The sequence below is a fragment of the Micropterus salmoides genome, unplaced genomic scaffold (assembly GCF_014851395.1).
Source record: "Micropterus salmoides isolate LMB-PRFRI ecotype aquatic unplaced genomic scaffold, ASM1485139v1 Ms_hic_scaffold_20, whole genome shotgun sequence".
NCBI lineage: Eukaryota > Metazoa > Chordata > Actinopteri > Centrarchiformes > Centrarchidae > Micropterus > Micropterus salmoides.
The window spans coordinates 1,961,491-1,976,821 of record NW_024041151.1 but is presented as its reverse complement, the minus strand read 5'-3'; the positions used below and the strand labels follow the sequence as shown (position 1 = coordinate 1,976,821).

The 15,331-nt window shown below is 45.8% G+C and overlaps 1 protein-coding gene and 1 long non-coding RNA gene across 2 annotated transcripts in view; one reads left to right on the top strand and one right to left on the bottom strand.

Moving 5' to 3' along the window:
* Positions 1–595: 595 nt before the first annotated feature.
* On the bottom strand, positions 596–1,260 carry LOC119914896. Its single transcript, XR_005446874.1, has 2 exons — positions 1,174–1,260; positions 596–1,030 (listed from the first exon to the last, which is right to left on the bottom strand). It is a non-coding gene; the product is annotated as an uncharacterized LOC119914896 (long non-coding RNA).
* Positions 1,261–1,347: 87 nt separating this feature from the next.
* The window catches only part of LOC119914850 (scavenger receptor cysteine-rich type 1 protein M160-like), a 55,809-nt gene continuing 41,825 nt past the window's right edge, over positions 1,348–15,331 (top strand). The window contains exons 1-5 of the mRNA XM_038734394.1: positions 1,348–1,542; positions 5,005–5,037; positions 5,153–5,443; positions 6,277–6,582; positions 6,676–6,975. Coding sequence (XP_038590322.1) covers positions 1,449–1,542; positions 5,005–5,037; positions 5,153–5,443; positions 6,277–6,582; positions 6,676–6,975 — 1,024 coding nt within the window. The 5' untranslated portion in view covers positions 1,348–1,448. The remainder of the gene's footprint in view (positions 1,543–5,004; positions 5,038–5,152; positions 5,444–6,276; positions 6,583–6,675; positions 6,976–15,331) is intronic.

Here is a 15,331-nt window from a genome sequence, read left to right as displayed (position 1 = left end):
TAAAAATGATGATGTATTATTACAGGTTAAAGCAGCCAGCAGGAGATGAAGTCATTAAAATGAGCTGCACCTTTACCAGCTGCAACATGAACCTGATGAACACATGAACGCAGCAATAATCAGAATCCTACAATAGATTTTATTCTGCAGAATGAGTCCTTTTACTTGCAGCAGAGTATTTGTACACTGTGGTATTAGTACTCTTACTGCAGTAAAAGCTGTGAGTACTTCTTCCATCACTGCTCCCACAGGAGGAAACAACAAACGTTTCCTCAGAGTCAGTTTTCCTCCTCGAATGTGAAAACTTCACTAAATCATCAGAACTAAGAAATAACAGGAAGCTGAACCAGGAAGGAGAAACAAGCACACTGAGACGCTCACATGCTGTTTGGATCGCCATAGCAACACACAGGAAGTGGGATCAGACACATCTAGCAGGAAGAAGAAGAAGACGCTGACCGCTTTAATCTGATAGCGACGCCTCAGCCTGCTCTGGTTGCCATGGTAACACCGGCCTGTAGTCAGTAATCAGCAGCTTCTTATCAGTTCCACAGAAATGCAGTTAAAAGAGGAAATCTACAGACCACAGAGTGTCGACGTCGTCCCTGAAGGACAAAACTTTATTTACCAAAATAAAAAATGTGCACCCAGTTTAACACCATTTCAAAACCAGATTAAACCCAGTTTCCAACCAGTATAAACCAGTTTGAAGCCCCGGGTGCTGCCGTCAGAGAGGAACCTGGTGGAGCAGAGGTCAGGTGGTGTCAAACGTGGCAGCAGGTAAAAAGGATAGGAGCCAGGCTCAGACTCTCAGCTCACTCTGTAACATGATTTATTAAGTCAAAACAAGGTGAACACAAACTTCCAATGATGATGAGGCAGGCAGGCGAGAGGAAAACTAGGAGCGGAGTCCGAAACACAAACATGTTGAGAGGAAGAGGCCGGCAGGAATGAAGTCCGGATGAATCCAGATGCAATAATCCCCAGAAAACAGCCAAGAACAACCAAGAACTGGACCAACAACAGAGACCTGTACACACACACAAGGTGGCAGGGTGATTAAACACAGGTGAGACACATCAGGTAATCAAGACACAGACAGGAAATAAAGACAGACAGCAGAGACATTTCAAAATAAAACAGGAAACAACATCAACATTTCCTTTAATCCACCTTTTACAGCAACATATTGAAGTTTAACTGACACGAAGTCGACAGTTTGACGTGAAGCACACAGTCCAAAGGGAGAACTGGGCTCAGTCTGGACTCCAGTGTGACCACTGTCCAGTCCACTGGTCAAACTGGAAACATGGGCGGCAGAAAACCCTGATCCTGTGTCAGAGACTCAGACGAGGACTCTTGACTGTGAAACTAAAGACAGCTGAATGAGCTGTGTTCCAGTAAAGCTCCACCTCTTCCTGTATGCAGATATACACTGAGGACAGCACATGATGATCAGAGCAGAGAGCAGGCGGACGGCCAGAGAGACGGTCTACCTGGACATGGATCACCTGTTGGTGCTGCTGCTGCTGTGGAGCTCAGGTAGGACTTTAAACAGCATGTGTTAGTAGGAGTCCAAGCGGTGAAGCTGCTGGAGCACGATCCTTTCTCTTCTTTTTCTTCTTTTTCTGCTGCTAAACATTAGCCTCAGATGTTCAGTTGTGTCCAGGTGTATCAGGTGTTCAGAGGGCTGTACTACGAAGCAGGTTGGACACATCCAGGCTTTCTTGGCTTCAGCTTGACGAAACCTTAAACTGACGGCTGAATTTATTTACAATAAAAAAATTAAAAAGATTATTTGTGTTTCCATTTGTTTTCAAGCTGACGTTAAATTAAGTGGAGATTGTTCATAGAAAAGATTTAAATTCAAGTATGATGCAAATTAGTAACAGTTATAAACGAGAAATCTGTGCTTGCAAAAGGTTCCCAGGAACGTATTTAATATGCACAGAACAGAAATAAACAGGGGAATACAGACGCTTTCTCAGCTGCAGGCTGAAAGGAAGAGGTGTCATGTGAAAGGGTTTAAACTGCAGTCAGAGATAACGGGTTTCACCACGGCGATCATCTTCGTTACCTTCATCAGGCTCTGTGCTCGTTCCCATTAACTTCTGACGCATCATGTGACTCTTCTTCTGTACAAAATGGACCAATGGTTGCTGCAAAGAAGGCGAGAGAGGGATGCTGGCTGAAAATCGTTGTTGGACGCACTCTGATTGTCTCCTGCTTATATGTGACGGCTGCACATCGAGCTCTTAAACTGTAAACTTGATATTTAAACATGAAACTCAAGAAGTCTGACACTGTCCCACCATGAAGGAGCATTAAAACATCATCCACAGTCTGTTAACACTTTCACACGCTCTCGCGCCGAAACATCAATTTAGTCACGTAGTGAAAAACGACTGATAACATGTAGAACTGATAACGTCAGCCTGCGGCGTGAATCGGCTCCGCCCGGCTGAAGCGACACCAGCGTACGCCGTGATCGTAATCAAGCAGACCTGCACTAGTGCTGTGAGTCACAGACAGTTTGTGACAGAGTGGTAAAATAAGAAATCTAAAAATGGTTTGATGACTTTATCTTTTCCCATCTGAACATCTAAAAGCTAAGTATGGATCCATGAAGATAAGAAGGGTTATGTTCCTGTACAGGCTGCACCATAAGACATGAGACGGTGGCTATACAGTGTTTTTATTGCTTCTATTGTTTCAAAGGGAATAAAGAGGCATGCATTCTGAGTTCCATGTGTAGTGAAGAGTGCAGCTGAAGAGAGCGACTGTTTTTGAGCATCTCTCTGCTGCAGGATGCTTCCCAATGAAGCTTCTGAGAGCTGCACTTTGTCAGAGCTGCTGAGGTTAACGTGTGAATATGTGGTGAGATTTCAGTTAGTTTTTCACCTCCTCGTCTCATCCAGTACAGTCCCAAACAGTTCCGTGTCTGTCAGACGGTCTCATGGGGAAACTACCAGCGGAGCAATAATGTAATGCACAGCAGAGTCTAGAGCAGGTAGACTAAAAAACATTATAAGCTCTCATTAATGATGATGTTAGTCTGGGAATATTGTGCCTTTTCTCTGGACCTGTCAGAGAACACAGATAGTGATGGACAAATGAAGCTTCTGTGAAGCATTAAACCACTTGAGCCAGTTGTTTCGAACATGGGTTCATTACTCAAAGCTTCAGTTACAGAGACTTCTGCTGCTGAAGTGCAAGGCTGCCGGCTAGCTGGTGGACAGGAGGCTTTAACATGCACGCCTCCATGAGACGTGCTGGAAACTACTTTTGTAGAAAAGACGTTTGGTTCTGAAGCATCTTTGCTTTGATCACCCTTGGATTTAAGTTATCTTTACTTTAAAAATTCTTTGACAAACATTAAGACTGAACATCATTTCCTATTTCCAAATACAGATTGGTGAAAGCATGTATTGTGTTGTTGAGGAGAGTGCAGGGAAATATGACATAGGTTGGGTGTGCGAACCAGTCATTCATTCAGTCAGTGAAGAAGCTGTTTTTAACACCAAAGCAAGCTTTGAACCAGCGGTTCTATGTTCAGGGTTTGAAACACGTATCGAAGCACAGATCTGTGGGAGAGATCCTGAATGTGCAGAAAGTTTTGAACCTGAGCAGAAAAGCTGCTGAAACCCAGGAGCTGTTAAAGTCCAGGAGTTTCTAACTGAATTAAAATTAATTTATCCGATCGGGGTGAAAAGGAGCCACAGTCATATTTAAAGAGGTTACTTCCCCAAACAAAGAGACAAAGAGGAGGGAAGACTAAATCATGACTATGCAGATAATAAAGGATTTGCTCTACAGGAGAAACAGATCTGAGAGCAGAAAGACTTGCATCCTGTTAGTGTTTTGGGTTTTGAATCTTCACCTGCCACTGGGCCAAATTTGGAAAATGTTGCCCCCCCCCCTCCGTAATTCCTAACGTCGGGCCTGCTGAACCAGGCAAGCCTGAGCATGAGAGGAGCATCAGTAATTAATATGAGCAACAATAATCCATTTTCTAATTCTATCCAAGCATAATATCATTGCCTACCCAGCCCTGCACACTGTTCCTGTCACTGTTCCACCACTGAAAGGTGAATTTGGAGCATGTTGTTCCAACATTTTGTTCTTTTTAATTCTCGTACCCCCCGTCACTACTGTAAGTATTACTTTGGCCCGGTCTGACAGCCGTACAGACAGCGTTCAGCCTCCCTCCAGTACAAAGATGTGATGACTTTGTTTAGACACTGATGGTCCCGAGAGGATGGATCCTGCTGACTTTGGTTGTTGTTTGCAGGCATCAGGTCATAAAACAGATTGCCTTGGATCTCTGTTTAGTTCTCGCTGCACTGTCCTGCAGCTCCCTGCTGTGCTCTTTATACTGCCATAAGTCTTCACATCAACACAGATATCTCTTAGTACTTTGAAGAAGTAAATGTTCTACAATTAAAAAGCATATTGTAAGGATAAATGTTCAAGTTGTGATCTTTTTAGGAAAAGAAATCTGGTTTGCAGTGTCTTTGGAGGGGTTTGTTTTTTTTACCCGCTGACTGGATGACCAATAATCGAACAGTTTGAGTTTTGCCTTTGTTAACACAAACTGGACCAGCTGGAGAACTGATCCTTTAGGTGTGAACCCTTAATCTAACAGTAGCATCATATATCATCATGTAACACGTCGTTTCTTCAGCTGGGAGTCAGGTGACAGGAGGGGGTGGGACCTGATTCTTGTTCTTCTGTAGAAACATTTCCATCTGTGCAATTTAATCTGACAGTGTGCGAAGACACTCAGTTTGTGATGTTGCACTATGAATAAAGTGAAGCTGAGCGAGCATACTTCACTGAATGCTGAACTTTAACTCTATATAAACCAGTCTGCTGGCTGCTGTTCTGTGTATTCACATGTTCATCTCACCTACAGTAAACTGGTAAAATGACTCAGAGGGAGTTCACTGAGATGTTTCTGAGCTGATAGTGTTTTTTCTGTCCACCGCTGTGCTCTAATCACAGGACTCCAGGCTGAAGGAAATCACACCTCAACAGGTAAAGAGAGAAAGAAAAGAGAAGGAAAGAATCACAGAAGCAGAATCAGCAGCCAAGGTTTAGTTTAATCTCTTGAATTCACTTCTTTACTGATGACTCTCTGGTTTCTGTTCAGAGCCTGATGATGTCAGATTGGTGGGAGGAGCCAGTCGCTGTGCAGGAACACTGGAGGTGAAACATCAGGGAGACTGGAGACCAGTGAGTGGCTCTGGCTGGACCCTGAAGACAGCAGCTCTTGCCTGTAGAGAGCTGGACTGTGGCTCTGCTGTTTCTGTAGGAGAGAGAAAGGAGTCCTCACGGAGACCTGTGTGGTGGATCAGGTCTGACTGTGTTCAGTCTGGATCTGCTTTGAGGGAGTGTGGATCATCATATTCCTCTTCCTCCATCGTGGATCTCACCTGCTCAGGTAAGCCCATCGGTGACATCATCTATGACATCATCTCTTACAGTAATGTACCCAGGTTGACTCACACTCAGCAGCTAGAATGGCAGCAGACTGTTTCTGGCAGCCATGACGGAGTCTGATGAGCTGCTGCCTCAGTAAATCAGGAGCTGAATGCACCAAGATATATATATGTATATATGAAACATGTCTGCTGCTTCAGGAGGCCCCAGGGCCAACCACCAACCAGCCTGAAAGGACTCCTCCTTCAGCCTTACGGTGTTCTTAGCCACTGGTTTCCACCAGCAGGCTCTTTGGTTGCCTCCATAACAGGCACCAATGACCTGCTGGCCACCACTTTGAGCAGCTGAGCTCAGCCGGGGGCTCGTCAGTATCTCCACGCCCACGTGGCGTCCTCCACCCTGGCAGCTCCTTCAAAGGAGAGAGTCCAGCCCCTATCCCTGTTAGAGTTGTTGGAGCATTTTCTAAGGAACTTTTTCTTCTGGGTTCCAGATCTTCTTAGAACATTAAGACAGAATGAAAAGTGTTGAACTTGTTTGTGTGGAGAGCAAAGATTGTGGAGTAGCTGAGCAGAAGGAACAGAGCAGAGAAATCTGCAGATGATGATGTTGTGCTATTGTTTGGAAACATGTTGAAAGTATTCAGACGTGGAGAACAAGTGTGACAGAGTATTAAATGGAAATGTGCTGGTAGAAAGATGTTTTCTGTTGTTAATGATGAACTGATGTTGGAGTTGTGCTGAGTCCACTTTGAATCATTGAATTGTTGTTTCATGACATGTTTTTCTTTTGTGTCTGCTGTCTTTATCTCTATTTCATCTTCTATCATCTCTCCAGACTCTGTCAGGCTGCTGGGCGGGACTAGTCTGTGCTCAGGCAGACTGGAGCTGAAGTCTAACCAGTGGTGGTCCTCAGTGTGTGAAGCTGACTTTGACCAGCAGGATGCAGAGGTGGTCTGTAGGGAGCTTGGCTGTGGGGCTCCTTCAGTCCTCCATGGGACCCTCTATGGAGAAGTGGAGGCTCCGATGTGGACCAAAGAGTTCCAGTGTGGAGGCCATGAGTCTGCTCTCCTGGACTGTAGAAGCTCAGGCTCAGCTAGAAACACCTGCTCACCTGGAAAAGCTGTTGGACTCACCTGCTCAGGTAGAAGAGGAGCTGCAGCTTTGATTTGCTTCTTTTCTCTTCTGATGAAACTCACTTTATTGTTTTACTGATGACTCTCTGGTTTCTGTTCAGAGCCTCATGATGTCAGATTGGTGGGAGAAGCCAGTCGCTGTGCAGGAACACTGGAGGTGAAACATCAGGGAGACTGGAGACCAGGGAGTGACCCTGTCTCTGGCTGGACCCTGAAGACAGCAGCTGTTGTCTGTAGAGAGCTGGACTGTGGCTCTGCTGTTTCTGTAGGACAGAGAAAGGAGTCCTCACTCAGACCTGTGTGGTGGATCTGGTTTGACTGTGTTCAGTCTGGATCTGCTCTGAGGGAGTGTGTAACATCATCAGATTCGTCTCCATTCATCGTGGATCTCACCTGCTCAGGTAAGCCCATCAGTGACATCATCAGTGACATCATCTACATTTAATTCCTCATTTGGCAGACCCTTCTTTCCAAAGCGACTTGCATTTGAGGAACAGCTTACAAGCATCAATACAGTAAGACATCTACAACTGACCAAACGTACTCGTAAGAGCTGTTAGCTCTTACTTCTTCCCGTACGTATTTACCCCACTGATGCTGTACGTGTTAACAAAATAGTATTATCAATACAAGAGGCCTGTAAGGAGACAGAAGAACAAGAGCACAAGTGCATGTTAGAGGTTGGAGGTGTTTTCAGAGGAAGTGTTCTCTGCAAAGTTTCCAGAATCTTCTTGAAGTCAGAGAGGGACGCCCCTGCTCTGATGGCATGTGGTAGCTCGGTACAAGTGGAGTCAGCATTGATAAGCAGGACAGCTGCTTCACTCTAAACTGTTTCCCTGTATGAACCTGGACTGTCTCAGACCTTTTGGATGTGTAGAAGAACACAGAACCTGAATTAACATCAGATCCTGACACATCTTGTCGGCGTATTGGTAGATTTAAATATTAAGTTTCTGAGCCTCATGTGTAAACAGCATAGCATCTCTCTTAACAAGGAACGCGTACAGCTGCATGTCACGCCTCTTTCAAATATCCCGGCTACCAAAAAGACTTCTGCAAAGGATATGCCGGTGTATCCTCGCTTATAACTCCTCCAACAAGCCTCCTCGCTCCTCGGCCTTTGAGGTACGTTAGTTACTGAGATATCCTTTGTCCACACTCATCTCCACAGTTTTGAGCTTGTAAAGCTCCAGGTTGTTCTGACCGCACCAGAGAGCCAGCTGATGAACCTCCCGTTTGTAGGCCGACTCCCGGATGAGGCCGATGACCGTTGTGTCGCCAGCGAACTTCAGGAGTTTGACAAAAGGGTCTCCTGAGGTGCAGTCGTTGGTGTAGAGGGAGAAGAGCAGTGGGGAGAGCACACACCCCTGGGGGGCGCCAGTGCTGATAGTCCGGGAGCTGGATGTGATGTTTCCCAGTCTCACCTGCTGACTCCTGTCAGTCAGGAAGTTTGTGATCCACTGACAGGTGGAGGCTGGCACAGTGAGCTTGGTGAGTTTGGTGCTGAGGATGTCCGGGATGATGGTGTTGAACGCCGAGCTGAAGTCCACGAACAGGATCCAATAATAATAATAATAATCTTTATTTGTAGAGCACTTTTCAAAAACAAGTTACAAAGTGCTTTAACAAGTGTAAAGACAATAATACAAAAACAATACAAGATAAAAGCATGAAAACATTGAAAAGACTAAAATACACATATAAGATAAATATAAAATTAGTAAAAATACAATAAAATAAAAGGATCGGGAAAGGCTCTCCTATAAAAGTATGTTTTAAGAAGGGACTTAAAAGAGTTCACTGACTCAGCCGACCTGATTTCCTCGGGCAGGCTGTTCCAGAGCCTTGGGGCCCTGACAGCAAACGCTCTGTCCCCTTTCGTTTTCAGTCGAGACTCTGGAACACATAGCAGACCTCTGCCCGCGGATCTCAAGGTACGTGCTGGTTTTTATGGGACTAAAAGGTCAGAAATATAACAAGGCGAGAGGCCATGAAGAATAGAATTTTAAAGTCAATTCTAAAACATACTGGGAGCCAGTGTAATGAAGCTAAAATAGGAATAATGTGGTCATATTTCTTTGTTCTGGTTAAAAGCCTGGCAGCTGGGTTCTGGACAGTCTGGAGTCGATCAATAGATTTTTGGGTTAAACAGGTGAAAAGGCTGTTGCAATAATCCAGGCGTGATGCGATGAAGGCGTGTAAAATGGTCTCGGTGTCCTAAAAAGTTACCATAGATCGATTTTCTGCTATATTTCTAAGTTGATAAAAACATGATTGAACAAGCTTTGTGGTGTGCTGCTCGAAATTTAAATTACTATCAAACCAGACACCAAGGTTCTTAATGTGATTTACTAGGGAACCAGCAGATGGCAGTATTTGATTTGCCATCTGCTGGGACCCAATGACCAGGATTTCTGTTTCGTCTGAGTTCAGCTGGAGCAAATTATTTGACATCCATTATTTAACTTCACAAAGGCAGTTGTTAAGTGAACTCAGCATTCCAGGGTCTGTGGATCTGACGGGCAAGTATATTTGTGTGTCATCAGCATAAATATGAAAAGAAATGCCATTTTTATGGATAATATGCCCAAGGGGAAGCAGATACAATGAAAACAAAATGGGTCCTAAGACCGACCCCTGAGGCACACCATATTTAACTGGACAGAACATCTCGGGTTACATATGTAACCCTGGTTCCCCGAGAAGGGGAACGAGACACTGCGTCGGTTACGACACTATGGGAACGCCTCTAGGCGAAGCAGGTCTGAACGTGAATGAAATCACTCCAATCCTATTGGCTTGTTGCTAGAACGGTAAGGTGTGATGGAATAACCGGAGGAGTATAAAGCACACCTGTACACACTCATCATTAGCTTAAACTATGAAGCAGGCGCTTCAGGCGGGGAGAGAGGTGCGGCAGGCCGACGCAGTGTCTAGTTCCCTTTCTCGGGGAACCAGGGTTACATACGTAACCCGAGACGTTCCCCTTCGAGGGAACTCGAACTGCGTCGGTTACGACACTATGGGAACGCCTCAGCGGCCGCAGGGCCCACACCGTAAGGAAAACACATCCGGACATCCTCGGAAAAGAGAGCCATTCTGTACCTCAGTACCCGCACGGAAAGGGCTTCGCAACGGGCGCAGGCAGCCCCCTCGAGAGCTGCCCGGGCGTGCTCCATCCCCAAACATGAGACACACATCTCATGAGAATCTCCATCCGTGATGTACCGAGGGCTAGAAAAAAACACACCTTCTGTGCATCTGGTTGCCGGACATGCTGGTAGACTTCTTCTTCAGGTAAGACACACTGCTTGTAGGACTGGAGCTTTCTTCAAACAACATACAGAGCGCCTGCTGAATAGAAAAAAGCTAATGATGAGTGTGTACAGGTGTGCTTTATACTCCTCCGGTTATTCCATCACACCTTACCGTTCTAGCAACAAGCCAATAGGATTGGAGTGATTTCATTCACGTTCAGACCTGCTTCGCCTAGAGGCGTTCCCATAGTGTCGTAACCGACGCAGTGTCTCGTTCCCTCGAAGGGGAACGAGGAGACATAGTTGTTTACAGACACGCAAAACTTCCTATTTGACAGGTAGGATGAAAACCATTCTAGGGCAGTACCAGAGATCCCCACCCAGTGCCTCAGTCTGTCTAACATGATGTTGTGATCAATGGTGTCAAAAGCAGCGCTAAGGTCCAGGAGTACTAGGACTGAGCACATGCCATCATCAGCAGACATTAAAAGGTCATTGGTGAGTTTAAGCAGGGCAGTCTCAGTGCTGTGGTACCTAAAACCAGACTGAAACTTTTCAAATATTTTGTTATTTTCCAGTACAGTGAGGACACAATTCTTTCTAGAATCTTTGCAATAAAAGGCAGTTTTGAAATTGGTCTAAAATTATGTGGGAGGGAGGGATCTAAACCAGGTTTCTTTAAAAGTGGGTTCACGCAAGCCGTTTTAAAATAATCAGGGACACAACCAGTAGATAGGGAGCTGTTGAAAACAGAGATCAAATGGGGCCCAACAGAATCTATTACTTTCAGTAAAAACTTTGTAGGTATTACATCAAGTGGGCTGGAGGACACTCTCATTTGTGATACTGCTCAGACAAGTCGATGGGATAAAACTCTCTTGTTGCTGGTGATGGACCTCTGAGTAAGAGGCCGCGGGGGTAATAGAGGCTGATTGACACCACCTTATTGGTAAAATAAGATAAAAACAATTCACAGTCATCATTACTTCCAGCTGAGGCACAAGGAGGGGTTGGGTTTACCAGCTGATCCACAGTCTTAAATAGAAACCTGGGGTTGTGTTTATGTGTAGTAATGAGTTCAGAAAAATAGTGTGTTCTCTCATCCTTAACCAAGTTATTGTATTTAATTAATAAATCCTTCAGACTGAGGTAATGGACTTGTAGACTGGATTTTTTCCATCTGCGCTCTGCTTTCCTGCATTCCCTTTTTAGGCTGCGAATGCTGTCATTTATCCAGGGTTGCTTACTAGCTTTAGACGTAGGCCTAACCTTTAGAGGAGCAGTAATATTTAGTGACGACAAGCAGATATGATTGAAGTGATCGACCAGATTGTTGGTGTTGGAATCAGACAGGTGTTGGCTTTGGCTCTGAAGGAATGCGCAAAACTTTGAAACACTTTGTTCATTAAAGACGCGAGAACATACGGAGCTTGGTGAGGCGGCATGAGTAACAGGCGAATTGCAGCTCAAAACAATACATCTGTGGTCAGATATGGTCATATCCACTAATTCCACAGAGGAAATGCTGACACCCAGGGTAAAGTCCAGTGTATGACCACGGTTATGGGTTTGCCCTTTGACATGTTGTTTGAAGTTAAAAGAAGTGGCCATATTTAAAAAGTCAGTTGCATTAACATTGTTGGGGTCATCAACATGAATATTAAAATCACCGCAAAGAACAATTCTGTCATAGTTTAAAACCACAGTAGATAAAAATTCAGGAAGTTCTGATAAAAATCCTCCAGGCGGTTTTAGGGGGCGATAAATTATAACAAATATGATAGGTTGCAGCCCTCCAACTTTAAGAGTGAGAACTTCAAAGGAGTTAAATTCATCACAGCGTACTTGATGACATTTTTCATTTTTCCTGTGCACGCTCACTAGCCCACCACCATGACCACTGACTCTCGGTTGACTAAAACAATCATATTGAGGCGGACACAGTTCAGCTAGCTGGCTATAGTCATTCATTTGCAACCAGGATTCAGTTAAAAACATAAAATCTAGATTTGCAGACAAGATAAAATCATTTAAGATTACTTGAAAGTGATCTCACATTGAAGAGAGCCATTTTAAATGAATTTGTTCTGGGTGCTGGAGTTGGTGCAGTTGTCCTAATCCTAAAGAGATTATTATTATTTCTGTGTGGGATGTGCACGTTTCAGTTTACTGGTCTATGCGTGATGATGACAGGAATAGAAGTCTGTGGAACAGCGCTGGGAGCAGATGGCTTTACATGGCAGCAGGTGGAGACAGTTGTTTGTGGCAGTGAGGCAGAGATCTGTTCAGTGAGCGGTGGTGTGTCCAGGTGTGCTGCATGAATGATTAGTCATTCAGGTAAGTCATGTGTGGACCGCATCACATGCTGTATGTGAGCAGCCAACATTTCTGACCCCCGTTTGTTTGAGTGAAGTCCATCTGTCTTAAAAAGAGGCATTCTTTGCCAGAAAATATTAAAATTATCCACATAACACACACGCTGAGCCCTGCAGGTGGACTGGAGCCAGTCGTGGAGGCCAAGGAGTCTACTGAAGCGGCCAGCACCGCGACCAATGGTGGGAATGGGACCATAGATAAAAAGGACTTTCCACAAGTTAAAAAGACGCTTAAAATCTGATTTTGTCAGCTCAGACTGCTGAAGAGCTGTGTCATTTGTTCCGACATGGACTATCAGTCTTGTGATGGAGGACGGGAGCGATGGCATTAGGTCCTGGAGTTTTTTTAAAATGTCAGCTGTAGTGGCACCGGGGAAGCAGTGAGTGGTAGCGTTAAAGAAACTTATGTTTCTGGTTATGGAGTCACCAATTATTAGTGTGGTTGGGGAGAAAAGGGGACGAAGAGATGCCGGTTGTGGGGTTCCAGAGCAGGACTGAGCAGAATCTGCTTCAACACTGTGTGCGGACTGAGGATGGAGTGTGTGAGCTGCCGAGTGTTGTGTTGGAGTAGCAGTAACAGACCTGAGAGAAGGGCTACCCGACTATGCAGGGTAGAGACGGCCTCCGGAGCGTCTGAGCACAGCCTCCTTTAGGATCTGATGTTGGGAAGCGGAGGTTATTGACCAGGATGACGGCCGCCGATCAGGCCCAGCGGCAGACTGGCAGCCCAGTGCAGGAGATGTAGCCAGTGGAGGAGATGCAACAGTGTCGGCAGGCACTGTGTGCCGAAAGAGATCCGTATCAGGGAGACTCGAAGCCGCAGGTGCATCCGCTGGTTGGACCGGAGTGTCGTCAGACAGGGCTGCATAGCGGTTGGAGAGGCCGATGGACGGAGGAGAGGTAGCCCCGTCCAAGCCTCTCTTGCAGCCACAGACCGCCACTTCAGCCCAGGTTGACTGATGCTTCAAGTCCAGCAGGAAGAAAGCCTCGGTAGGCCAGAGGGGTCCCAAAACACGGTGTCCTGGATGTTAGCGGTTGCGCTAAGAGAAACAATCTGTTTGGCTTGTACTGAAGCCACATCCATAAAGCCAGTCAGCAGGGAATCTTTCTCTTTGAGTTCCTCTGAAAGTCGTCGGATGTCTTCCATAAGGTCAGCAATCTTCTTGTTCGCTTTCTTAAGGAGTGCGCAGTCCTCATGGGGCAGAGTTATCTCGGCTAGCATAGTCACCAGAGCTTTGTTGCGATCAGTAGCGTTGATGGCGTTTTTACGGTCATCTAGCTTAAAATCCATGTTGGATGACTAAAATCCTTAACCCACGTAAAACTTAAGTTAAATAAAAAGGATATAAAAATGTAACGAAAAAGAGTAGATTTAAACTGGATGAAAGTCCGGTTTAAGACGGAACTTCCGACAAGTGGCTACAGACGCCAACGCATGCGCAGGATCCTAGCATATGTCCCTGGAGAGTCGAGGTGTTGCAGGATGTAATGCAGACCCAAGTTGACAGCATCATCTACAGTTAACCCTGTAGGTAAACAGGTAAACTGCAGGGGGTCCAACAGGGGGCCTGTAATGTCCTTCAGGTGGGCCAACACCAGTCTTTCAAAGGACTTCATGACTGCAGATGTCAGGGCGACGGGCCTGTAGTCATTTAGTCCAGAGATGGAGGGTTTTTTTGGGACCGGGATGACTGTGGAGCATTTGAAGCAGGAGAGAACCTCACACAGCTCCAGTGATTTGTTGAAGATCTGAGTGAAGATGGGGGCCAGCTGGTCCGCACAGATTTTCAGGCACGATGGTGAGACACCATCAGGTCCAGGACCCTTCCTGATCTTCTGTCTTTGGAAGAGGTGGCTCACGTCTTCTTCACAGATCTTGAGTGCAGGTGAGAGGTCAGAGGGGGAAGGTGACTGTTTGAAGATGGTGTTGAAGTGGGGGAGAGGTGTGACTCTGGGCTTTTCAAACCTACAGTAGAAACCATTCAGCTCGTCTGCCAGTTGTTGATTACCAGCAGTGTTGCGGGATGGTCTCTTGTAGTTTGTGAGTGTCCGCAGGCTTCTCCACACTGACGCAGGGTCGTTGGCTGCAAAGCTGTTATTTAGCTTTTCAGCATAGCACCTCTTTGCAGCTTTGACCTCTTTAGTCAGCGTGTTCCTGACCTGGTTGTACAAGACTCTGTCCCCACTTCTGAAGGCCTCCTCTTTGGTCTGACGAAGCTGCAAGACGAGTTTCACTGTGACCCAGGGTTTTTGGTTGTTGTATGTGCGGAAGGTTTTAGTCAGCACACATGTCCTCACAAAAACTGATTTAAGATGTCACAGTGTTGGTTAGTTCGTCCAGGTCATTGGCTGCAGCCTCAAAAACACTCCAGTCAGTGCAGTCAAATCAGGCCTGTAACTCCAGCTTTGACTCGTTGGTCCATCTTTTCACAGTTTTTACAACAGGTTTAGCAGATTTCAGTTTTTGCCTGTGTGTCGGGATAAGATGAACCAGACAGTGATCAGAGAGTCCCAAGGCTGCACGGGGAACAGACCGATAGGCGTCCTTTAATGTTGTGTAACATTGGTCCAGTGTGTTAGTGTCCCTGGTGGGAAATTTAATATGCTGTCTGTACTTTGGAAGTTCATGGCTGAGGTTTGCTTTGTTAAAGTCCCCAAGAACAATGAGCAGGGAGTCTGGGTGTTTTTTCTCCATGTTAGTGATCTGGTCGACCAGGTGTAGTAACACCAAAGGAGGAAAACTCCCGCAGTGAATAAAAAGGTTTACAGTTTATAAATAATGTCTCTAGGCGAGGCCCGCATGATCTCTTCAACACTGTGACATCTGTGCACCAACCTTCGTTTATATAGAAACAGAGTCCGCCTCCCCCGTGTTTTTCCCGTGAGCTCCCTTTCGCGATCCCGGTAGGTGAAGTGCGCTGTCCAGGATGTGAAACAGAGGGCGGCAGATCTGCAGAAGTCCAAGTTAGTTCTGTTGAGGAGCAGCAGTTCGTCCATTTTGTTGTCCAGAGAGCGGACATTCGCCAGGTGGATTGAAGGGAGTGCAGTGTGAAATCCCCGCTGTCTCAGCTTAACCAGCGATCCTGCGATGCCTACAGAAGACCCCAAACAGAGCTGCCGCTCCT